This window comes from Hoplias malabaricus, unplaced genomic scaffold, assembly GCF_029633855.1.
Source record: "Hoplias malabaricus isolate fHopMal1 unplaced genomic scaffold, fHopMal1.hap1 H_3, whole genome shotgun sequence".
NCBI lineage: Eukaryota > Metazoa > Chordata > Actinopteri > Characiformes > Erythrinidae > Hoplias > Hoplias malabaricus.
In genome coordinates, this window is record NW_027101326.1 from 379,427 (window position 1) to 401,024 (window position 21,598).

Sequence of the window (21,598 nt, forward strand, 5' to 3'; positions counted from 1 at the left end):
CCCCAGTCAAATACAAAATGGTACAAATCATTTTGTTATTTCATAACGATTCTAGGAACTGAAAGTGATTGCTTACAATCTCAAATTCATTGATAAAAACACTATTGATAAAAAGGTCTGCCTTTGGGAATACTGGTTTTAGGCGGAGAAACCTTTTTATTTGTTTTATCACAGTGACAGTTCGTTTATCTGCTAGCAATGGTGCCGTTGTGTGTCGCTGTGATGAGTCAGTGTAGTTTGGCTTAGAGCACATTGGCTGCTGAACTTATCTAACGGCATTTTTGATTTTACTCGTCCTCAGCTGGGCGCTTTTGCTCGAGGTAGTGAAACAAATTAGTTGTGTTTCCCAATTCTGTTGTTACAGGCTTCTTTTATTACTTACATAATGCCATGGTTTATTTTACATCTAATGTTTTATAATCAAACCACCTCCATATGACCTGTTTCACAAGAGACTTCTGGTAAATCACATTAAGCCCTACCACTTAGCCCTACGCCTCCATATTCCCAAGGGTTATTTGGGCAAGTTTGAAAGAACGGTCTATGAATACCTTATGAATCACTGGCAAGGTGGTTGTCCAAGTGACTAAAGTCACAAATTTAAAATCTATGACCATTGTATTGCCTTGGTTTAATGTAGTTTCATTGCATATTGTCCCTTCATATTAATATGCTCTCACTATTCTGTGTGTGTGTAAGGGTTCAGAAAGGGGCCCAGTTGCCCACTAGGCCACCCCTGGCCAGCAGAGGGAGACATGGAGCCAACACACCTTAATTGAGAGAAATCAGCAGCACCTGTTTCTCTCCTACTTAAGGAAAGCCAGCACACACCTCAGTGCTCAGTCTTGGGTTTCTCTTCTTGAGAGTGCCACACAAGCCTGGCTGGTAATTTTGGTAAAGTCCCTAGAGTGTTCTCCTGGGTCTCTCTCCTGTGAAATCTTCTTGAGTCTTTTGTTCTTTGTTTATCTTTTTATTTTTATTCTATTTTATTTTCTAAACATATGTTTCTTCTTTTCTCGAATCTTTTGTTTTGGTGTCTTTGCCTGTTTAGTTTCCTTTTCCTTCTTTAATTTGGGAAGTTCCTTTTTGTTTTGTAGTTGAATTTCGTTTTCTGGTTTTTCTGCACTTGAGTCCATTAACGAACTACTCCGCTAGTAGCTCACTCAGGGTTCCTTGGTATTAACCCTTCCCTGGGTACGCTATCACATTACAGTATGTGGCTGAAATTTAACTTCCAGGGGCCTGGAGGTTGTGGGTTCGATTCCCACTCCGGGTGACTGTCTGTGAGGAGTGTGGTGTGTTCTCTCTGTGTCTGCGTGGGTTTCCTCCGGGTGACTGTCTGTGAGGAGGGTGGTGTGTTCTCCCTGTGTCTGCGTGGGTTTCCTCCGGGTGACTGTCTGTGAGGAGGGTGGTGTGTTCTCCCTGTGTCTGCATGGGTTTCCTCCGGGTGACTGTCTGTGAGGAGGGTGGTGTGTTCTCCCTGTGTCTGCGTGGGTTTCCTCCGGGTGACTGTCTGTGAGGAGGGTGGTGTGTTCTCCCTGTGTCTGCGTGGGTTTCCTCCGGGTGACTGTCTGTGAGGAGGGTGGTGTGTTCTCCCTGTGTCTGTGTGGGTTTTCTCCGGGAGACTGTCTGTGAGGAGGGTGGTGTGTTCTCCCTGTGTCTGTGTGGGTTTTCTCCGGGAGACTGTCTGTGAGGAGTGTGGTGTGTTCTCCCTGTGTCTGTGTGGGTTTCCTCCCACAGTCCAAAAACACACGTTGGTAGGTGGATTGGCGACTCAAGTGAATGTGTGTGTGTTGCCCTGTGAAGGACTGGCGCCCCCTCCAGGGTGTATTCCTGCCTTGCACCCAATGATTCCAGGTAAGCTCTGGACCCACCGCGACCCTGAACTGGATAAGGGTTACAGATAATGAATGAATGAATGGTTCTAACAAAATAAGAGACTAATTCTAAATTAAGGAAAACAAACATTTTGAGAAATGGAAATTTTATTGAAACGTTTAAAGAAAACATTATAGTACAGTTTTGAAAATTCCCATCATGGCAGATATATATTACAGCATTATTACATATCCCTTTAATTCCTTAAAACAATCCTAAATGGACACTTGATATGCATCTGTATTTTGGTATGTTTCTTGGTTCATGTTCTGATTCTATGTACAGGTTCTCCGTCTCTGACAAACCCAGCTAACAACATCTTCAGAGGCTTAACTGAGCTTGCACTATAATATTGCATTCTTTAGGAGGAGTGATCCTTCAACCTTGCCTTAAAAGGAGAGTCCTTATTAGTGATTTACATTCCAGAACCCACAGAGTCCTGTCGGAGAATGTTTCTAACAGTTTTCACTAAACATAACAGGCAGGATTTAGTATAAACAACAACAGATTGGTCAATAAACCAGTTGAAGGAGTTGGGGATGAGCAGTGAGAATGTAAGGAGAAGATGATGTAGGGCACAGTCCTGCACTAACCTTGATGAAGTGTCTCAGCTTTGCTTATGACAGTAGATTCTGGCCTACACCTCACTGACGTAAAAACGTAGGCCTATGTATTGGAGCTGTTAAGATCTTGCATAATTAGACCACCTAATGGGCAAATGCAAACTTCATGCAAATAAACCCCGCCCTCACAGCTGAGAGGAAAGCAGTAACAGGTGAAGATGTGACATTTGATGAGTAAATTGAGGACACTGCAGTTATAACACAATTTGTCATGTACTTATTATTAGAATGGTATTATTTCAGAACGTATCCTTAAAAAAATAGTTTCCCCCCGTTATGCATCTAAAGTGAGGTATACGTTCGACTGTCAAGTGTTTGTCCACGTGCTGTTAAGACAGTCTGCGTCCGTAGTAGTCGTCATAAGGCTGCTTCATGTTGGTAGTCTGAGGGCGTGGAATGGTGTAGTCCTTATCAGGGTCAATTTCCTATAATAAAATATACATAGTGTAAATATATACTATAATACAGCCAGAGTTTTAAGAACATTCCCTTTATTTACAGTGAAACATGCTGTGTTTTAACGTGTACTTCCCTTACACTGATAATTCTCCATAAGAATCAGTACCTATTACTGAGCAGTTCATACTTTTACTAAGATTAATGTACAGCAAGCAACAAGAGGTGACGACTGGGGATTTAGGTTTTATCCCAGAACTTATATCACATATAAACTCTAACAGCCCTGCTGTGTCTGATCCACTCTACACCAGCACCACGTCAGTGTCACTGCAGCGCTGAGAATGATCCACCACCCAAAGCATACCGTTGCTGTCCAATTAAAAACATGTATCTTGCTGTAAATAAATCTGAGCACATGTAGGATTCACTCAGTAATATGTAGTGATTCCTGTGGAGAAGCTACACTATCGATGGGGAAAGTACATTCGAAATCGTGGGCTGTATTACGCATGTCACTAAGTGTGTCATGATTCATTGGGCTTTGTGAGTGTGATTGATTGGTGAATGGGATGTTAGAAAGCATTATTTGTTGATGAGAATGGGACGGTTTGATTCGTGTTCGTTAGAATAAGATGAATGAATGTGATCGTTAGTGTGACTATTAGAGACAGTGCGGTTGATGTACATTAATTAAATTCATCAAAACAGAAAATGTCAGGAAATAATTTTACATTTGAATCTGTTCCAAATTGAAGAAATTTACTATAATTTAATTTTCATTTAGAAAGGTTGTTAGAAAATGTTGACTTAATTTTATACACACACATATATATATATATATATATAAACAACAATTTGTTTGTTTACGTAGAACTGGTTGTGTTACTCACTGTCATTGAAAAGCTGGTGTCATATGGGGACCTCAATACAGGCTCCTCCCCTTTCCCTTTTCCTTTCCCTGTAGAAACAGTGCATTTGAAGTGAGACTAACTCATGAGAACATTTTTCCTTGTACTTTTTGTACTCAAATATTGAATTAATCAAGAAATTCTCTCAGGAAAATCTTTTGAAATCAGTTGTTGGGTTATTTTTATGAATGATAAACTAGAAACAGAAGTGCAGACTTTAATGTAAACAGTATTTATTATGTAACTGTATAATTCATTAATACCATAACTGGGTTAAAGTGTAACTATTTTGAAAACAAAGTCCTCATGTTTGTGTATTTGTTTTCCTCTCACCTTTCTTATCTTTCCTGTCGTGTTGATATCCCAGGTTGTCTGTTCCATCTTTGTGATTGTGAAGACCGGGCATGTCACCCATTGAGCTCGTCCATCCGGTGAAATCTGGAGTCTGATTTTTCAAAACTCGCTGTCCACAAAACACAAACCTGACCTGATTGAGACCATGCCCCAGCAGCAAGACCCAGCCATTAGCAGTTAGCGCTATGCTAATGACGGGGTCATCCCAGACTGGTCGTCGACCAATTTTTCGGTTCCCCCAAGTCAGCAGGGTTATCCACACCACCCAGATGGCAGCACTGAGCAGAAGAGTGAGACACGGTAGTGCCCCCTGCAGCCTCCCGTAGTACTGCGCCAACTGTGAGCTGCGTGAGTGGCAGATATAAAGAGAGTACAGACTTTAATTTTAATGTATCTAAAATGTCCATTCCAACGTGAGCTTCAAAAACTAGAAACCATGTTTTAAGAAAAGTTGGAAAAACAAGAATCTGTGATTTGTTTGTAATTTTTCTGGGACACTTATGTTGCTCTGGAAATAAGTAGAATGGATTGTCCCCTTAAACCATGGAGGCAAGACTGTTGTAGTCTAGATGGTTTAGGCCCCAATGGCCTGTGACTAACAACTTCTAGTGAGGTATTTGTTAACTGTTCTCCATTTTGTTTAAACAGTTTCACATCTGAAGAGTGTGTGTATTGTAGCAACAGCAGCAAAAATGGAGGGTTCTCAGAGAAGAGTTTTGCAAGCTGTACATCTACTGTCACACTACTTTGTGCTGTAAGTTGTAATCTGCATGAAAGAGTGTGTAATATCTCCAGTTTTAAAAGCAGAGCAGTCAGCAGTTCTTACACGTTGGCTCAGACAGAGCAGAGGCCGTACAGAGAGTGTCGTAGGTCACACAGCCAGAGCAGAGGCGATATTAGCTGGGAACATTTGGCAGGCCTTGAAGTCATGTTTGGCAAATTTGTCAATAGAATTTCACATGTGAAAATGCCCAAAAGAAAAACAACGCAGTGTTCTGTTGAGGAATAATACTTGGTCGAAATGGGGTGCCACAGTGTACTTTTGTAAGTCCAACCACCTAAATAAAAGAGGCTATTTCAATTGGCTAACAGTAGCTTACTAGAAAATGCTTCCAGAAGAAGTATTAGCAGAAGAAGCATAGCCTAAATCCACATATGGTATAAAGAAAAAGGTATAATTACAGTTATAAGACATAGCACTGGAGGAAAACAGAGTTGTCAAGGAAAACACATGAAATCACATTTGTGCTCATTAGCTATCAGCATTTATTTGAAGCCAACCTCTTTAAGGAACAACAAATTTGCCCCAACACCGGTTTCTAAATGATCAGACGCATCTGGACTTCTGTAAAATGCCTTTTTCCTGTGCTTGTGCTGTGTTTTACCCACCTGTACATTGTGCCACGGGACAGGAGACACAAGGACATCACCATGGCAATAGCGAGAAGGACCATCACGTAGATCTGCAGCATGACAAACTCCTCCTGGGAGTAACTGCACGGGAGTCCGTCTCGCACCAGCACCACCAGCAGCCACTCCACTGCTATAACAACCTGCACCAGTGCCAAGGCAATCGCTACACATGGCTCCGCCCAGCCCTCACACATCCTCCAGCCCAGCACCACCAGCGTCCGCGCCAGCAAACACGCAAAGGCCAGGCTGAACAGCACCCCGAACAGGAACACACGCACCGGACATGTCCGTGTGGTCAGACCCACAATAAAGGCGTATGGTAATGCGAAGATTCCAGCTACAGCCAACAGGAACAGAGCAGTGGACACACATGCGGAACCATGTACGAGCTTTGACCTCGTACCGCATCTGGAGAGACCGCACACGCAAACACACCAGAGGAGGACGCCCAGAAGTAGTGCCAGACTGATCAGGAAGCCCAGGACAGTCAACGCCTGCACCACAATGCCCCACACTGAGTGTAGGTCACAGAGGTAGTAGTATTCTGGACTCAGGCCACTACCACAGCCGAAAGGTACTGAGCCTGTGGAGTTACTTCCCGTGCTGTTCTGTCCTAAAGTGCCTCCAGAGAGCGCGAGGATGATGATGATGATGATGAGGAGGAAGAAGTGGGTTTTATTCTGTAAATCCATGTGGCTGTAGATGTATCTTTTCTTCATAAACTCCATCTAGAGAAAGAGGACACAGTAGTTTAGCTCCACTCTACACGCTAATGTTATGACTGTGATGGTTTATTAATAATTAGGTGGAGTAAGTGAATTAGCTGGTTGTTGTCATGGCTAGAAATATCTGTACAATACGTTCAGAGTGAAATATGAGTAGGTCATGTGTAAGTAGGAGGTAGAGTCAGTAAATCAGTGGGTTGTTATTGTGAGGGGGATTTAGGCTACGTTCACATGACCATGCTAAAGTGACTTAAATTCTAGACTGTGTGAGCATGAGAAGTCTGATCAATTCAAATCAGATTTGAATCACTCTCTGATGTGGTCCTACATGGGATACATAAAGTGACTGTGCATATTCTTTTGCCTGATTACCAAATGGTTCCGTGCTTATACACTGCACTGCACAGGGGATAGCTGAATAGAAATGGATTGTTTTAGCCAATGGCGTAGATTTCCTCTTGACATTGGTGAGGAACCTATGAATCTACTGCCCCACATTGCTTGTTTTATTTTTGTTTTGTTTTTTTGTTTTTTTAATAATACGATATTCATTCATTCATTCATTCATTGTCTGTAACCCTTATCCAGTTCAGGGTCGCGGTGGGTCCAGAGCCTACCTGGAATCATTGGGCACAAGGCGGGAACACACCCTGGAGGGGGTGCCAGTCCTTCACAGGGCAACACACACACTCACACCTACAGACACTTTTGAGTCGCCAATCCACCTACCAACGTGTGTTTTTGGACTGTGGGAGGAAACCGGAGCACCCGGAGGAAACCCACACAGACACAGGGAGAACACACCACACTCCACACAGACAGTCACCCGGAGGAAACCCACTCAGACAAAGGGAGAACACACCACACTCCTCACAGACAGTCACCCGGAGGAAACCCACGCAGACAAAGGGAGAACACACCACACTCCTCACAGACAGTCACCCGGAAGAAACCCACGCAGACAAAGGGAGAACACACCACACTCTTCACAGACAGTCACCCGGAGGAAACCCACTCAGACACAGAGAGAACACACCACACTCCTCACAGACAGTCACCCGGAGCGGGAATTGAACCCACTCAGACAAAGGGAGCTCCAGGGGCCTGGAGGTTGTGGGTTCAATTCCCGCTCCGGGTGACTGTCTGTGAGGAGTGTGGTGTGTTCTCCCAGTGAATTGACAGTCATATTGACAGTGACTAAGCTGACAGGATTTGACTGGGATTTTTGTTTTTTCCTGTGTAGTACCATTTGATCCTAGCTAGAGGTAATGGATGTATACTCTTGATGATCCTACCCTAGATTTTAGTACCATTTGCCTGAGAATTTAACTCATATCAAAACAGGCCTGTAGTTCGGTGGACAGTCTTGATGAGTGCACCACTCCCCACTTCTTTCAACTCGGCTTTTCAGGGGATGTATGTCACTTTCAATCATTTTCAGCTCTAAACGTCTCATGGCTGTCACCAGACACAGTCATAGTACACAGTACATAGTACGACACAAGTCGTAGTACACAGCCTCACAGTTACTGTTGACCAAACCAGATTGGAATGAAAGGCACAGGTCAAGCATGTTGGAACAGGAGACCATGTGATGCAACACGTTTAGGATCGGTTTGGAAACAGCTGAAAACTAACAGTGAATAAAAAGTAGAAGGAAGGAGGGAAAGGAAGGGTTGAAGCGGAGATTAAGCCAGTCATGTTGCTTCCTGTAGTTAAATCACAGGTGGAGTGTGGGAGAGAGTACTGCAGATTATTCTTCTGATAGCACGCTGCCAGTTCCTGCTGTGGACAAAAGACTAGTGTGTGTGTGTGTGTGTGTGTGAATGTTTTTACATTTATCAGATTGCCTGTTGCTCTAACGTTAATCAATCCTCAGCGCTATTATTAACACTTTGAAAGTTGGCAAAACAAAACCTCTTTCACTAAAATGTTTGCTTTATTTTCTCTGAGATCAGGGTAAAATATAAATACATATATAAATGTGTGTTTGTGTGTGTATTTATTTATTTATTTGTGTCACGAGTCGCCTTGACTCTTATGTTAAATGTTATCGTGTGAAAACCTTGAAATCCTATGGGATTGTTTTTTAATTAATTAATTATTATTACGCTTTTGTTTCCAGAATCAGAATCGTTATCAAATGTTAAACAACAACTAAAAGTCCTCAAATGATTTCTGTTTAAAACAACAATGCTGTTACTACTGTTTTTAAATCTCTGTGGAATCTAACAGTGTTACGAACCTAATAACGTTTGTTTGAAATGACTTCACAACTCACACAACCCTGGCGTGGCGCAGCGTGCAGTTTGCAGTGTGTTTACTGGTGGTACACACTTCGGTTGTTGTCCACATTAGCCTTGTTCTAGTGTAAAAATAAAGAAGGAAACCGTGTGTTGTAACTGTGCTGAAAGGCTGTAACAAGCCTGGACTGATCACCTACATTTGGGGTTGAGTGGAAGTATGATGAACCTGTCCAGCGACTGCTAAACTTACTTTAGAAACATATCTACTGCAGTTTACACACCTTCGTCCAAAACAAGGGTTTATCCACTGCGTAAATGATGTTCTCTTTCATTTCAAATGACTTTAATAGAAAATCAGTGCAGATAGAGTTCCTTCGGTGGTTAGTCATCACGGATCTTCCCTGTGTTTTTCCAGATTTATAATTTAGCGCAGTATCCATTTGATCATCCACTGTCTGTGTTTATCAACTTTATTATATCATTTTATTATTAATAACAATCTGTTTGAAGTCATTCGCTCATACAGCACTTTTCCATTGTGGGTAAATATTACATTTAGTGGTAATTATTTGACTTCTATTTTAAATAACATTCCAATGAACTGATTTCCATTTGGCAACTGTTCAGCTTCAACGCAGACTTTGAAAATATAACAACGGCTTATTAGTGAAAGATGGCAATTAAGTTTTAAACGAGTGTGCGCCAAGCCTTTATTCACCTAAGTCACTAATACAGACCGTGGCACTCCAGATAAAACACACTGACACTTACATTTGAATAAACTTTAAGAGAAAATGTAATGAACTTTATGTTTAGAGTTCAGAAAAAACAGGGAATGGATCGACGCACCTGTGATTTAGAAGATTCATTCCTTATTGACTAGGATCTTCATGTTTCCTGACCACTAGAGAAGTAATGATTAACTGTGGTGGATCTTCAGTCATATTTCAGTCCTGACTATGACTCTCTGTCTTTCACTTCCTAGAAGAGGAAGAAGGGAAGAAAAGGGGGAGGTGACAGGAGTGTAAAGGGTGGGAGATTAAGGAAGAGGGAATGAAGGGCTAGAGAATGGAGGGAGTAAAGGGAGGACGTCAAGAAAATGAAGGGAAGAGTGAACAAATGGCTAAAATGAAAATTATTGACAGATCATTAATTAAAGAAGGAGAAATGAATGAAAGAGGTGAGAACAAAGGGATGGTGGGAATAAGGGGAGGAGGGATGAAAGAGGGACGATGAAGGGAACGAGATAAAGCAAGGGAGGGTGAATAAATGAATGAGGGCAGTGTAATAACGGGAGAAGAACAGAACGAGGAAGAAAGAAGGGAATCTAGGGCAGTGAGAATATGAGGAAATGCAGGAAATGAATGGATTTACAGTGAACGGTGGAAGATGATGAGAATGGAGTGGCCGTAAAAGAAGGGATAATAGAAGGAATGAAGAGGGTAATGAAGGAGGAGAGAATGAAAGGAAAAATGAAGGTTAAAGCGAGGGAGAATAAAGAGGAGAAAGGGAAGAATGGAATGAAGGAAGCATGGTCAAAGTGAGTGGGAATGAGTAATGGTCGGGTGAAGGGAGTGAGAATGATGGGAATGAGTAGAGGGATGGTGGGAATAAAAGGAGAAGGAAATAAGATGAAGAGAAGGAAGGCAGGGAAATGAAAACAGGGAAGAAACTGAATGAATGAAGGGAGAATGACAGGACTGAAGCACAGAGTGAATCTTTAATCTTTCCATTCTATCTCATGTGTGTGTGTGTGCAGAGATAAGTGTGTGATGTGTTTGCTGCCAGAGGCAATGGAACATGCTGACGCCCACACACACACACACACACACACAGATAGGAGAATTTATCACAATATTGAATCATAGTTATTCCTGTGTCTGTGCATGTGTGACTGTGCGTGTGCATGTGTGTCGGTGTGTGAGTGTCTGTGCGTGTGTGTGTGTCGGTGCGTGTCGTTGTGTGTGTCTGTGCATGTGTGACTGTGTGTGTGCATGTGTGTCGGTGTGTGAGTGTCTGTGCGTGTGTGTGTGTCGGTGCGTGTCGTTGTGTGTGTCTGTGCATGTGTGTCAGTGCATGTGTCTGTGCGTGTGTGTCTGTGCATGTGTCGGTGTGTGTGTGTGTGTGTGTGTGTCTCGGTGTGTGTCTGTGCGTGTGTGTGTGTTTGTGTGTGTGTGTGTCGGTGTGTCTGGGCGCGCGTGTGTGTCTGTGCGTGTGTGTCTGTGTGTGTGTGTGTGTGTGTGTCGGTGTGTGTGTCTGTGCGCGTGTGTGTGTGTCGGTGTGTCTGTGCATGTATGTCGGTGTGTGTGTGTGTCTGTGCATGTGTGTCGGTGTGTGAGTATCTGTGCGTGTGTCAGTGTCTGTGCATGTGTGTGTATGTGTGTGTGTCGGTGCGTGTGTGTGTGTTTAATGATTAGACTTGACTAACTGTTTCAAAATGAAGCGCACTTGTGTGAAACACATCTATGTTTAGTTGCTAGGTGACAAAGAGTGTGAGAAAGTAAGTGTGTGTGTGTGTGAGCGAGAGAGAGAGAGAGAGAGCATGTTGGTGCTTGTTGTGTATCTCTGTAAAGGCCAGCCATGCAATGTGTAATAAACAGATTAGCTTTAAGGAGTGTGTTGTTTAGAGTGAATGTTGAAACTTTCCACACTGTGGTTCTTCCCAGATATTTAAAGCTCAGTGTGATAACGTGTGCATTTCATATTAATGAGCAACTGTTGTGGAAATATGTGGGTTTAGAGCCGGGTCAAACATAATTGTAGAAGCCTGTTTCAGCCAAATAAATACATTTAAAACTTTTTTTCTTTGTAACATCATCATATAGTATCTTGATATTCATTCACTCGTATATTCATTGTCAGAAACCACTTACACAGTTCAGGGTCACGGTGGGTCTGGAGCCTAGACGGAATCACAGGGCGCAAGGCAGGAACACACCCTGGAAGGGGGCGCCAGTCCTTCACAGGGTGACACACACTCACTTACACCTGTGGACACTTTGGAGTCACCAATCCACCTACCAACTTATGTTTTTGGACCGTGGGAGGAAAACAGAGCACCCGGAGGAAACCCACGCAGACACAGAGAGAACACACCACACTCCTCACAGACAGTCACCTGGAGGAAACCCACGCAGACACAGGGAGAACACACCACACTCCTCACAGACAGTCACCCGGAGGAAACCCACACAGACACAGGGAGAACACACCACACTCCTCACAGACAGTCACCCGGAGGAAACCCACACAGACACAGAGAGAACACACCACACTCCTCACAGACAGTCACCTGGAGGAAACCCACGCAGACACAGGGAGAACACACCACACTCCTCACAGACAGTCACCCGGAGGAAACCCACGCAGACACAGGGAGAACACACCACACTCCTCACAGACAGTCACCCGGAGGAAACCCACGCAGTCACAGGGAGAACACACCACACTCCTCACAGACAGTCACCCGGAGGAAACCCACGCAGACACAGGGAGAACACACCACACTCCTCACAGACAGTCACCCGGAGGAAACCCACGCAGACACAGAGAGAACACACCACACTCCTCACAGACAGTCACCCGGAGGAAACCCACGCAGACACAGGGAGAACACACCACACTCCTCACAGACAGTCACCCGGAGGAAACCCACGCAGACACAGAGAGAACACACCACACTCCTCACAGACAGTCACCCGGAGGAAACCCACACAGACACAGAGAGAACACACCACACTCCTCACAGACAGTCACCCGGAGGAAACCCACGCAGACACAGGGAGAACACACCACACTCCTCACAGACAGTCACCCGGAGGAAACCCACGCAGACACAGGGAGAACACACCACACTCCTCACAGACAGTCACCCGGAGGAAACCCACGCAGACACAGGGAGAACACACCACACTCCTCACAGACAGTCACCCGGAGGAAACCCACGCAGACACAGGGAGAACACACCACACTCCTCACAGACAGTCACCCGGAGGAAACCCACGCAGTCACAGGGAGAACACACCACACTCCTCACAGACAGTCACCCGGAGGAAACCCACGCAGACACAGGGAGAACACACCACACTCCTCACAGACAGTCACCCGGAGGAAACCCACGCAGACACAGAGAGAACACACCACACTCCTCACAGACAGTCACCCGGAGGAAACCCACGCAGACACAGGGAGAACACACCACACTCCTCACAGACAGTCACCCGGAGGAAACCCACGCAGACACAGAGAGAACACACCACACTCCTCACAGACAGTCACCCGGAGGAAACCCACGCAGACACAGGGAGAACACACCACACTCCTCACAGACAGTCACTCGGAGGAAACCCACGCAGACACAGGGAGAACTGTGGAGCTGTGTGACTGCGACACTTCCTGCTGCACCTTCGTGCCGCCCCAAATCTTACCTAGTGCTTCTTTAAATATTTACAGCATTACTGCATCTGTTTCTCTGAAGAGTAGTGGTTGTTACTTGAAGAACAGGTACCTTACTGATGCCCATAAATTCAGCAAAAAATGCAGAATAAGCATGTGTCAACAAATCTGTGGTGCTTTGTGGTGTAAATGCCTGAATACACAGATAAGAGAAAAAATTAAATGCTCTCCTCATTATACTATTAAGATTATATCTTTAGTTTTGGAGTCTGCAGCCCATTGCTTTTTGGCTAGACTAAGTGTAATTATTCTGTTTTAAATGAACACCCAAATGCCAGTGTGTGGGAGTAGTCTTTGGAAATATTGTGTTTATTCTTAAGTCACAGGGTTCATAAAGATATCAAAAGCAACAGTTATCTTTAGTAGACGTGGATATGTCCTAAAATCACATTTGACTGCATCAGTGAGTCTAGACATTTACCTATAGACCAAGTTTATGTGAATGTTTGTGTGAATCAGTATATATCTGTGGGGCGAAGCAGGTAGTGTCGCAGTCACACAGCTCGATTCCCGCTCCGGGTGACTGTCTGTGAGGAGTGTGGTGTGTTCTCCCTGTGTCTGTGTGGGTTTCCTCCGGGTGACTGTCTGTGAGGAGTGTGGTGTGTTCTCTCTGTGTCTGTGTGGGTTTCCTCCGGGTGACTGTCTGTGAGGAGTGTGGTGTGTTCTCCCTTTGTCTGAGTGGGTTTCCTCCGGGTGACTGTCTGTGAGGAGTGTGGTGTGTTCTCCCTTTGTCTGAGTGGGTTTCCTCCGGGTGACTGTCTGTGAGGAGTGTGGTGTGTTCTCCCTTTGTCTGCGTGGGTTTCCTCCGGGTGACTGTCTGTGAGGAGTGTGGTGTGTTCTCCCTTTGTCCGCGTGGGTTTCTATCAAACTCCTGGTGAGGGAATTGAACCCACAACCTCCAGGCCCCTGGAGCTGTGTGACTGCGACACCTACCTGCTACGCCACCGTGCCACCCCACTACTTTATATGAACAAACTAAATTACGACAAAGAAGCCTTGAAGAGCCTTGTGAAGAAATCACTTGATTTGTGCTGATATGGTTTCATCTGGCTTCATTATAAAGACACATCTGAAGTTGTTTAAATCAGAGTTTATTTGATACAATCATATTATACTGTATTGTGCTTATGATATTTTATGTTTTATAATAAAAACAAAGACAAAGGTATTGAAAACATACATTGTACTGGATTCTACTCTGATCATTAGAAACAGACATTTACATTTAATACATGTGACTGGAGGACAGAGTCTATGAGGCCGGAGTTTGAAAAAGGGAGCTTCTATGATCTGAACAAATCACCCCTAATAGCGGTACCATTCCTGCATTAATATTCCCAGTCACTTATAAGTTCCTGCATGAGCCCAAACCACAGAGAGGGGACAGAGGCTGGAGAGAATGTTCTCATTTAACATTTAATTTATTTTCCTCTATGCTGTAGGCTATATGACCATGTCCACAACAACAGTCAGTGGCAGAGTTATCTCTACGGAATGATGCTGATTACCAGTTAGAGAGTGGATCTGAGGTAGGCTAGTTTATGGTGCGAATACTTCTGGGGAGGTGGTACTGGGGGGAGGGTGGTCTTATCACAATAGATAGAAGTCTGTATAAAATATTATATAATAATAATAATATTATTAATAATAATAACAATAGTATATTTATATGTGTGCATTTATAACAGTCCCTTTTATCAGGCCATGCTGCGGCACACACCCACACACAGCATGGCTCAACCACAGCAGTGACATGGGGAGAGCTGAGTGGGCATGATCTTGGAGAAGAGGGTGGACTTGAAGGCGGAGAGGACAAGGAGGCGGAGTTTTAAATAATGCCATATTTGGCCAGGTCGCTGAGCTCCATGTCCCCGAAGGCCTCCCAGGGACACACGACTGTGAAGTCTGAGGAAACAGAGCGATAAGGAATGATCATTATTGTTTCTGAGGGAAGTGTAAGAGATGAACTGCTTGTTGTAATTTACAAACCACTCACCTGTGCCAAGCCCCTCCATTCCAGGGATGTCATCCCCAAACCTGAAAAATGATAAAGAAGCTAGTATGAGATCAGGCGCTTACCCACGGGTGTTTTCAGACCTGTGTGTCAAGGTACGGTATATCTACTGACAAGTCATTTTTAAAAGTACAGAGAGAGACTCATTCATTCATTGTCTGTAACCCTTATCCAGTTCAGGGTCACGGTGGGTCCAGAGCCTACCTGGAATCATTGATTCTGAGCATCGAATGCTTAAAGAGCCAATCAGCGGATCCTACATCATTTAAGCCCTCCTACAGAACAGAGGGCTTAAATTGAACCATTATAATAAGCTATAAGTGTCGCAGTCACACAGTTCCAGGGACCTGGAGGTTGTGGGTTCAATTCCCACACCGGGTGACTGTCTGTGAGGAGTGTAGTGTGTTCTCCCTGTGTCTGTGTGGGTTTCCTCCGGGTGACTGTCTGTGAGGAGTGTGGTGTGTTCTCCCTGTGTCTGTGTGGGTTTCCTCCGGGTGACTGTCTGTGAGGAGTGTGGTGTGTTCTCTCTGTGTCTGCGTGGGTTTCCTCCGGGTGACTGTCTGTGAGGAGTGTGGTGTGTTCTCCCTGTGTCTGTGTGGGTTTCCTCCGGGTGACTGTCTGTGAGGAGTGTGGTGTGTTCTTCCTGTGTCTGTGTGGGTTTCCTCCGGGTGACTGTCTGTGAGGAGTGTGGTGTGTTCTTCCTGTGTCTGTGTGGGTTTCCTCCGGGTGACTGTCTGTGAGGAATGTGGTGTGTTCTCTCTGTGTCTGCGTGGGTTTCCTCCGGGTGACTGTCTGTGAGGAGTGTGGTGTGTTCTCTCTGTGTCTGCGTGGGTTTCCTCCGGGTGACTGTCTGTGAGGAGTGTGGTGTGTTCTCCCTGTTTCTGTGTGGGTTTCCTCCGGGTGCTCTGGTTTCCTCCCACAGTCCAAAAACACACGTTAGTAGGTGGATTGGCAACTTAAAAGTGTCCGTAGGTGTGAGTGTGTGTGTGATTGTGTGTATCTTGCCCTGTGAAGGACTGGCGCCCCTTCCAGGGTGTATTCCTGCCTTGCGCCCAATGATTCCGGGTAGCCTCTGGACCCACCGTGACCCTGAACTTGATAAGCGCTTAAAGATAATGGATGGATGGAGGGATGTTTACAGTTTACAGTGTTAGCTTGGTATTTCAATAGCTATATGAAATGTCATATAATATGTGAAGTTAGTTGACACTAGTGTTAAGTCAAACAGTGAGATAAAATTGAGTTGTAATAGTCTGTTGTATATTTGAGGAGGTGGAGTTAGCCTTTTACTTATTTGATATTAGTTTTTTAACAGGAATTTATTTCACTGAAGCATGTGACTGCACTATAAATGTTTCCCCTTTTGACCTGGAGGGAAAAGCTAACCCCCTCGTTTATAATTAAAACTCTTGATATAGGACCTTTTACTAAAAATTATAGTTTAATAAAATCTTATTGTCTCCCCATATTATAACTGTTAAAAAGGTATGATGTTCATGGTGTCTGTTAGGTCTCGTGTTGATTACTGAGTAGCTATTATTTCCTAGCTGTTGCTAAAACTTGTGTAGTTTGTATTTTTAGATTTTTATTTGTAGGAGGAACTGAATATTGGTCCATTAAAATGTGCATGACTCACCCTTTCTGTCCAGGTTTAGGTGCTTTGCTCTTGAATGTGCGGGCCTGCCTCTGCTTGAATTTGGGTGGCCCTTTCTTTGGCGTGGTGGGTCCAGCTCCGGCTGACGGAGTTGCCAGGGCACTGCCTGCTGGGGGCGCTGTGTTCATCCCGGACTACACCTGCTGCTTTCAGCTGAAAGAAAAAAGTCAAACAAACCCCTACAAATCAGCAGAGCTCAGAAATCGTTTGATTTATGCTGTATAATGTATTAAAACATCTTAAAATATATCCAGACATAGTAGATGTCACCTGTATTTGATTATCTGTGGTTAGTGCCTGATTAATGATATTCAGTTTCTTTGTTAGCATAAATGTTTTATACCTGGCAGCTCTCATTAGTTGTTGCTGTGGTCACTGAGAGTTAGCCAGGGCAGCTGTGCCTAGAAGTAATCTGGATTAAGCTAATCTGTAGTCAAGATAAGCACTGCTAATTTACCCTCGGATTAATTGTTCAAGGTTCAGGGATTTGCACTGTGTGTGTGTGTGTGTGTGTGTGTGTGTGTGGATGTTTATATGGGATCTAATTACAGGTTAGTTTGAATAAGGACCTGCTGGTGGGAGGAGGTAACAGATGTAGCTTTATAGGATTCATGAAGTCAAGATTCAGAGATTAAAACTAATACTCAAACTGAAAATAAATACGCTATCTGGATAGGGCAATGATAAAATGAACTAGAAAATAATGTGAACGATTAAGTTAACTAATGCTAAGCATTAACATTCCCACATTATCAAAAGAGCCTGATGAGGTTCTCTTCCGTAATTAGCATTAGCCAAATGTAAGGCATATATTAGCATTAGCAAAACCAGCACCTGTAGAGATCTCTGTTGCTAGTTTTGCAGATACAGGTGATTGTATGGTGTATTTTTGTCAGAAAATGTAAACAAAGATTACTGATGATATCATTATTGACCTCAATATTTTCCTTTATACTGCACAATGCTAATAAGCTAGCAGGGGTCCATTTTATCACTCACAACAGCAACAACCACAAAAACAACAAAAAGCAGCAGCAGCTGTTTATGGATCTGTCTCTTTCCATAATACTCTTTCTTTTCTCTAAATATCCATCCCTCCTCCCTTCATTTCCTCTATCCGCTTAACCTCCTCCCACCCCACCCAAATTTAATGCAATCTCATTACAGCTTATTAACATCTTTGGCCTGCCAGAGTTCATCCTGTGTTATGTAAGTGTAATCTTTCTGAACTTTACCTCGAGCCTGGTCTACAGCATGCACCCTAACACCTCTGTATTGTAAATCTTCTCAGTGATGTGACTCCACGTGAACGCTCATGTAATATTAGCAAAATGGCATCAAATTGAAGCAGGTGTTTCAGCATAACCCATCGGACTCAGTTTTCAATCAAATTATAGCTACGTGATCTAAGAATATTCATTCACAGTCTCCATCTCATTGTATACAATTTATTCGATTGATATATCTTTCCATATTTAAAGGCCATGTTGTTGTAATATAATCTATGTAATGTAGAATGGACTTCAATTCCACTTTTAATGTCCATCATTAATCAGTTTTGTTGTGTTAGGACTATAAAACAGTGAATAGCACTGAGACAGAGGCATATTTAGGAGCTGTACTGATTTCTCCTTGTCAGTCAATAAAGTCTATACATCCATTCGTCTGTCCATCTAGTCACCCATCCATCCATCCCTCACTCTAAAGTCGCTTTCTCATATGGACTCTGAAAAAAGTTAGAAAAAGATCTGGAGATTTCCTAGAGTAGAGCACAGTGGGATATTTTCTGTATCAGACATGTTCTTGCAGCTGGAAATATTCCGTAACATTAGCGGCTCTACTCTTTGCATTCACACATACAGCTCTTCCAAGTAAAGTCTGGAAAAGGTCTGGATTTTCATGCACCATCCCATCATATTTTCGGCTTAATCCATTTAGGAGTTGTTGTGATATATTTATCTGAAGCCTATAAAATATTTTTGTCACAGTACAAATGTTTGTGGTTGGCCGAAGACCAGTAACACTCAACAATAAAGATAAAATAGAGAATATACATTTGAAGTAATTTTTAAATATTTAAATTGAACTTAGGTTTCTCTCTCTATCCCTGTATTTTCAGGTGTGAGTGGTCTTACCTGTCCGAGGCGTTCCTCTGGGGGGTCTCAGCTTGTGAGTGGAGAGCTGCACTTTGTCTGTATAAGTTTATGTGCGCAATGATGTCCGTGCCTTTTATACTGTCACCTAATCTCCCCATCCTTCTTTCTTTCTTTTCCCATCACGTGTTCTAAGCCAAGGTCAGCTAACACCCCCCACAACCACACACACCCTTATGCTTTCTACCTGAGTGTGCAAATGAGAATCTCATTAGACTAGATTTAGTATAGAAGTGTGTGTGTGTGTGCCTCCTTCGCCAGACATGTGAGCTTGGGGGCTCTGGGGTGTCATAGCATTATGCTCCCCATTTTAACTCTTTTCCACAAGAAAAAAAAACATAATTATATATTTAGAGGCTATTCCCTTAAAGAATCCCCTACACAATTTTCACACCAACCCCAAACGTACTCAAAGAACCAACACATGCTTTTGTTTGATATTTGGCATCTTTATTTTTACGCTAGCGCTGTTGGGGCTAATGTAGCAAATAAGAAACGAAAGCATATAACAAACCGATAATCACCACGCAATTTTGTTAAACTGAAGAGAGAAAAAGGACAAATGTATGGGCCCTGTGAAGGACTGGCGCCCGCTCCAGGGTGTGTTCCCGCCTTGCGCCCAATGATTCCAGGTAGGCTCTGGACCCACCGCGACCCTGAACTGGATAAGGGTTACAGATAATGAATGGATGGACAAATGTATGGGCATTTCAGTTAAAGACATCTTTAGATTACAGTTCTGTTTTAACTAATTACCAGCTGCAAACCTTGGGAAACCACAAATAAGCTACCAATCTGAGAAGGTGAAGGCACATGCCTTCTCTGTATAAAAATGTCAGCTGAATAACACACTCAACACACTCGGAGGAGAATGCTAAGGTCCCACTCTTGTTAAAATACACCCTCTAACATTATCCTGAGTGACACAGGAGAGGGAGGGTCATCTTCACCATCTCTAGGTGTGTGACTCTCCCTCTCATGAACTCCAACTCTCAAATGGATGAAGCATCGCCAGGGATGTTGATCTCCAGACCAAGTATCTCCTAATAATGTGAAAATGATTATTGTTATGAGATACTAATTCATAATTATTATGGCTACACGGTCATATAAACACAGTATCTGTTAAAGTTGAAGGTTTAGGGTTAATGAAAATGAATACATACACGGAAAGGTACACCATTCTTTGGATTTGAGATGCTAAATCTATGAGATACTAACTGCTATGAGAAGTTTCCTCTGAATTATGACTATTATAAGAAACATTTTCTTCATTATTGTGGCTATTATTTAAAATAAACATCCTCTCATACATGCAGTGCCTCTAAGTACATACTAAACATTTAGGATGAGTCAGATGACTTTTAAAAAGCTTGTGGAGGAGAATAAAAACAGATGCCACACGCTGAATACATCCAGGGAAGCACTGAGTGTTATTAGATTTAAAATGAGTGGCTTACTTTCAAATCTATTTTCAGCAAAACATTTGTTATGTTTGATTGTGTATGATTCTGGCCTTTACTCCTCTCCCTGCTGGATGTTGAAGCATGCTGAGATTTGGGCAGGTAAATCCTGTTAGGAGAGCTTAGGAAAGTAGAGATTAATGAGTGCACATGCACACACACACAGTTCCAGAATTATCGAGAAATAAGGAAAGACATTAGCAAACTCTGGACGTGTGCATAAAAGTGATCTGGAAGGGGGAGAAAATAATAAAAATTCTATTTATCAGAATTTTAAATTCCCCAAAAGCCTTAAAAATGATTACCCCACAGCTTCACCTTCATTTGTAGATCTATAAATATGAAATTAGTTCTTGTTTCTATGTCTACGCACCCCTCCACTGCTTGCCTGCAGTTTGAGCCCATTTGGAAAGCCCCACCTTGCAAGTTGAGGGGATTGTTTCCTTAGGTTTGTGACCTATACATCCCTGGCCTTCTGAATCCACCTTTTTACAGTTACATATTCATTTAAGCCATTTAGCACACAGTGTTATCCAGAAAACATTTCCAGTTTAATTCACAAAATAACCTTAGCTAGACTGCACAGGCACATGTTTACAAGTTTAAAGGGAATGTCTACGATTGTAAACTTTGAAAAAACTTTGTAAACATTTTACAAAATTCAGAAATGTCCTCACCACTTGTTAGCTCTCCAGCTTTGCATGGAAACATATCTAATGTGTTTATGAAGCCCCAGTGTCTGCAAACAAGTAAAAAAACAAAGTGGCTCAGTCAAACTTTCTGGGCTTCCTCTCTCTCTCTCTCTCTCTCTCTCTGCTCGTGGCAATAAATAAATAAATACATTTTTAAAAAGGCAAAGAACCTTCCAAACACTGAAAATCATAAAAATAAATATGAGGATATAGCATATTATTGCTGCTCCACATTTAGGTAAAACTGACAGATTATTTAGGTAGGAAATCACTTTAAATTTGAGAGGCTGCTAACTGCTCGACAGTAAACAGAGACCAAACGTGCTACAAAACTAAACTCAAGTTAGAGATGAGTTTCTGTGGTAATTCATTCATTCATTCATTCATTCATTATCTCTAAGCACTTATCCAGTTCAGGGTCGCGGTGGGTCCAGAGCCTACCTGGAATCATTGGGCGCAAGGCGAGAATACACCCTGGAGGGGGCGCCAGTCCTTCACAGGGCAACACACACTCACACCTACGGACACTTTTGAGTCGCCAATCCACCTACCAACGTGTGTTTTTGGACTGTGGCAGGAAACCGGAGCACCCGGAGGAAACCCACACAGACACAGGGAGAA

The 21,598-nt window shown here is 43.2% G+C and overlaps 2 protein-coding genes and 1 long non-coding RNA gene across 3 annotated transcripts; 1 reads left to right on the forward strand and 2 right to left on the reverse strand.

Moving 5' to 3' along the window:
* The first annotated feature begins 1,630 nt into the window (after positions 1 to 1,630).
* Positions 1,631 to 6,677, forward strand: LOC136686056 (uncharacterized). Its single transcript, XR_010800276.1, has 3 exons — positions 1,631 to 1,857; positions 4,176 to 4,510; positions 4,811 to 6,677. It is a non-coding gene; the product is annotated as an uncharacterized lncRNA (long non-coding RNA).
* Positions 2,758 to 9,522, reverse strand: LOC136686055 (retinoic acid-induced protein 3-like). The gene is made up of 5 exons (XM_066659542.1): positions 9,396 to 9,522; positions 5,552 to 6,303; positions 4,142 to 4,506; positions 3,791 to 3,858; positions 2,758 to 2,926 (listed from the first exon to the last, which is right to left on the reverse strand). Exons 2-5 carry the CDS (start codon positions 6,301 to 6,303, stop codon positions 2,831 to 2,833), a joined length of 1,281 nt encoding a protein of 426 aa, XP_066515639.1. The 5' UTR covers positions 9,396 to 9,522; the 3' UTR covers positions 2,758 to 2,830.
* A 5,176-nt stretch (positions 9,523 to 14,698) lies between these two features.
* Positions 14,699 to 18,040, reverse strand: LOC136686059 (retinal cone rhodopsin-sensitive cGMP 3',5'-cyclic phosphodiesterase subunit gamma-like). The gene is made up of 4 exons (XM_066659546.1): positions 17,905 to 18,040; positions 16,652 to 16,822; positions 14,998 to 15,038; positions 14,699 to 14,906 (listed from the first exon to the last, which is right to left on the reverse strand). The coding sequence occupies exons 2-4, from the start codon at positions 16,795 to 16,797 to the stop codon at positions 14,830 to 14,832; spliced, it is 264 nt and encodes an 87-aa protein (XP_066515643.1). The 5' UTR covers positions 16,798 to 16,822; positions 17,905 to 18,040; the 3' UTR covers positions 14,699 to 14,829.
* Positions 18,041 to 21,598: the final 3,558 nt, after the last annotated feature.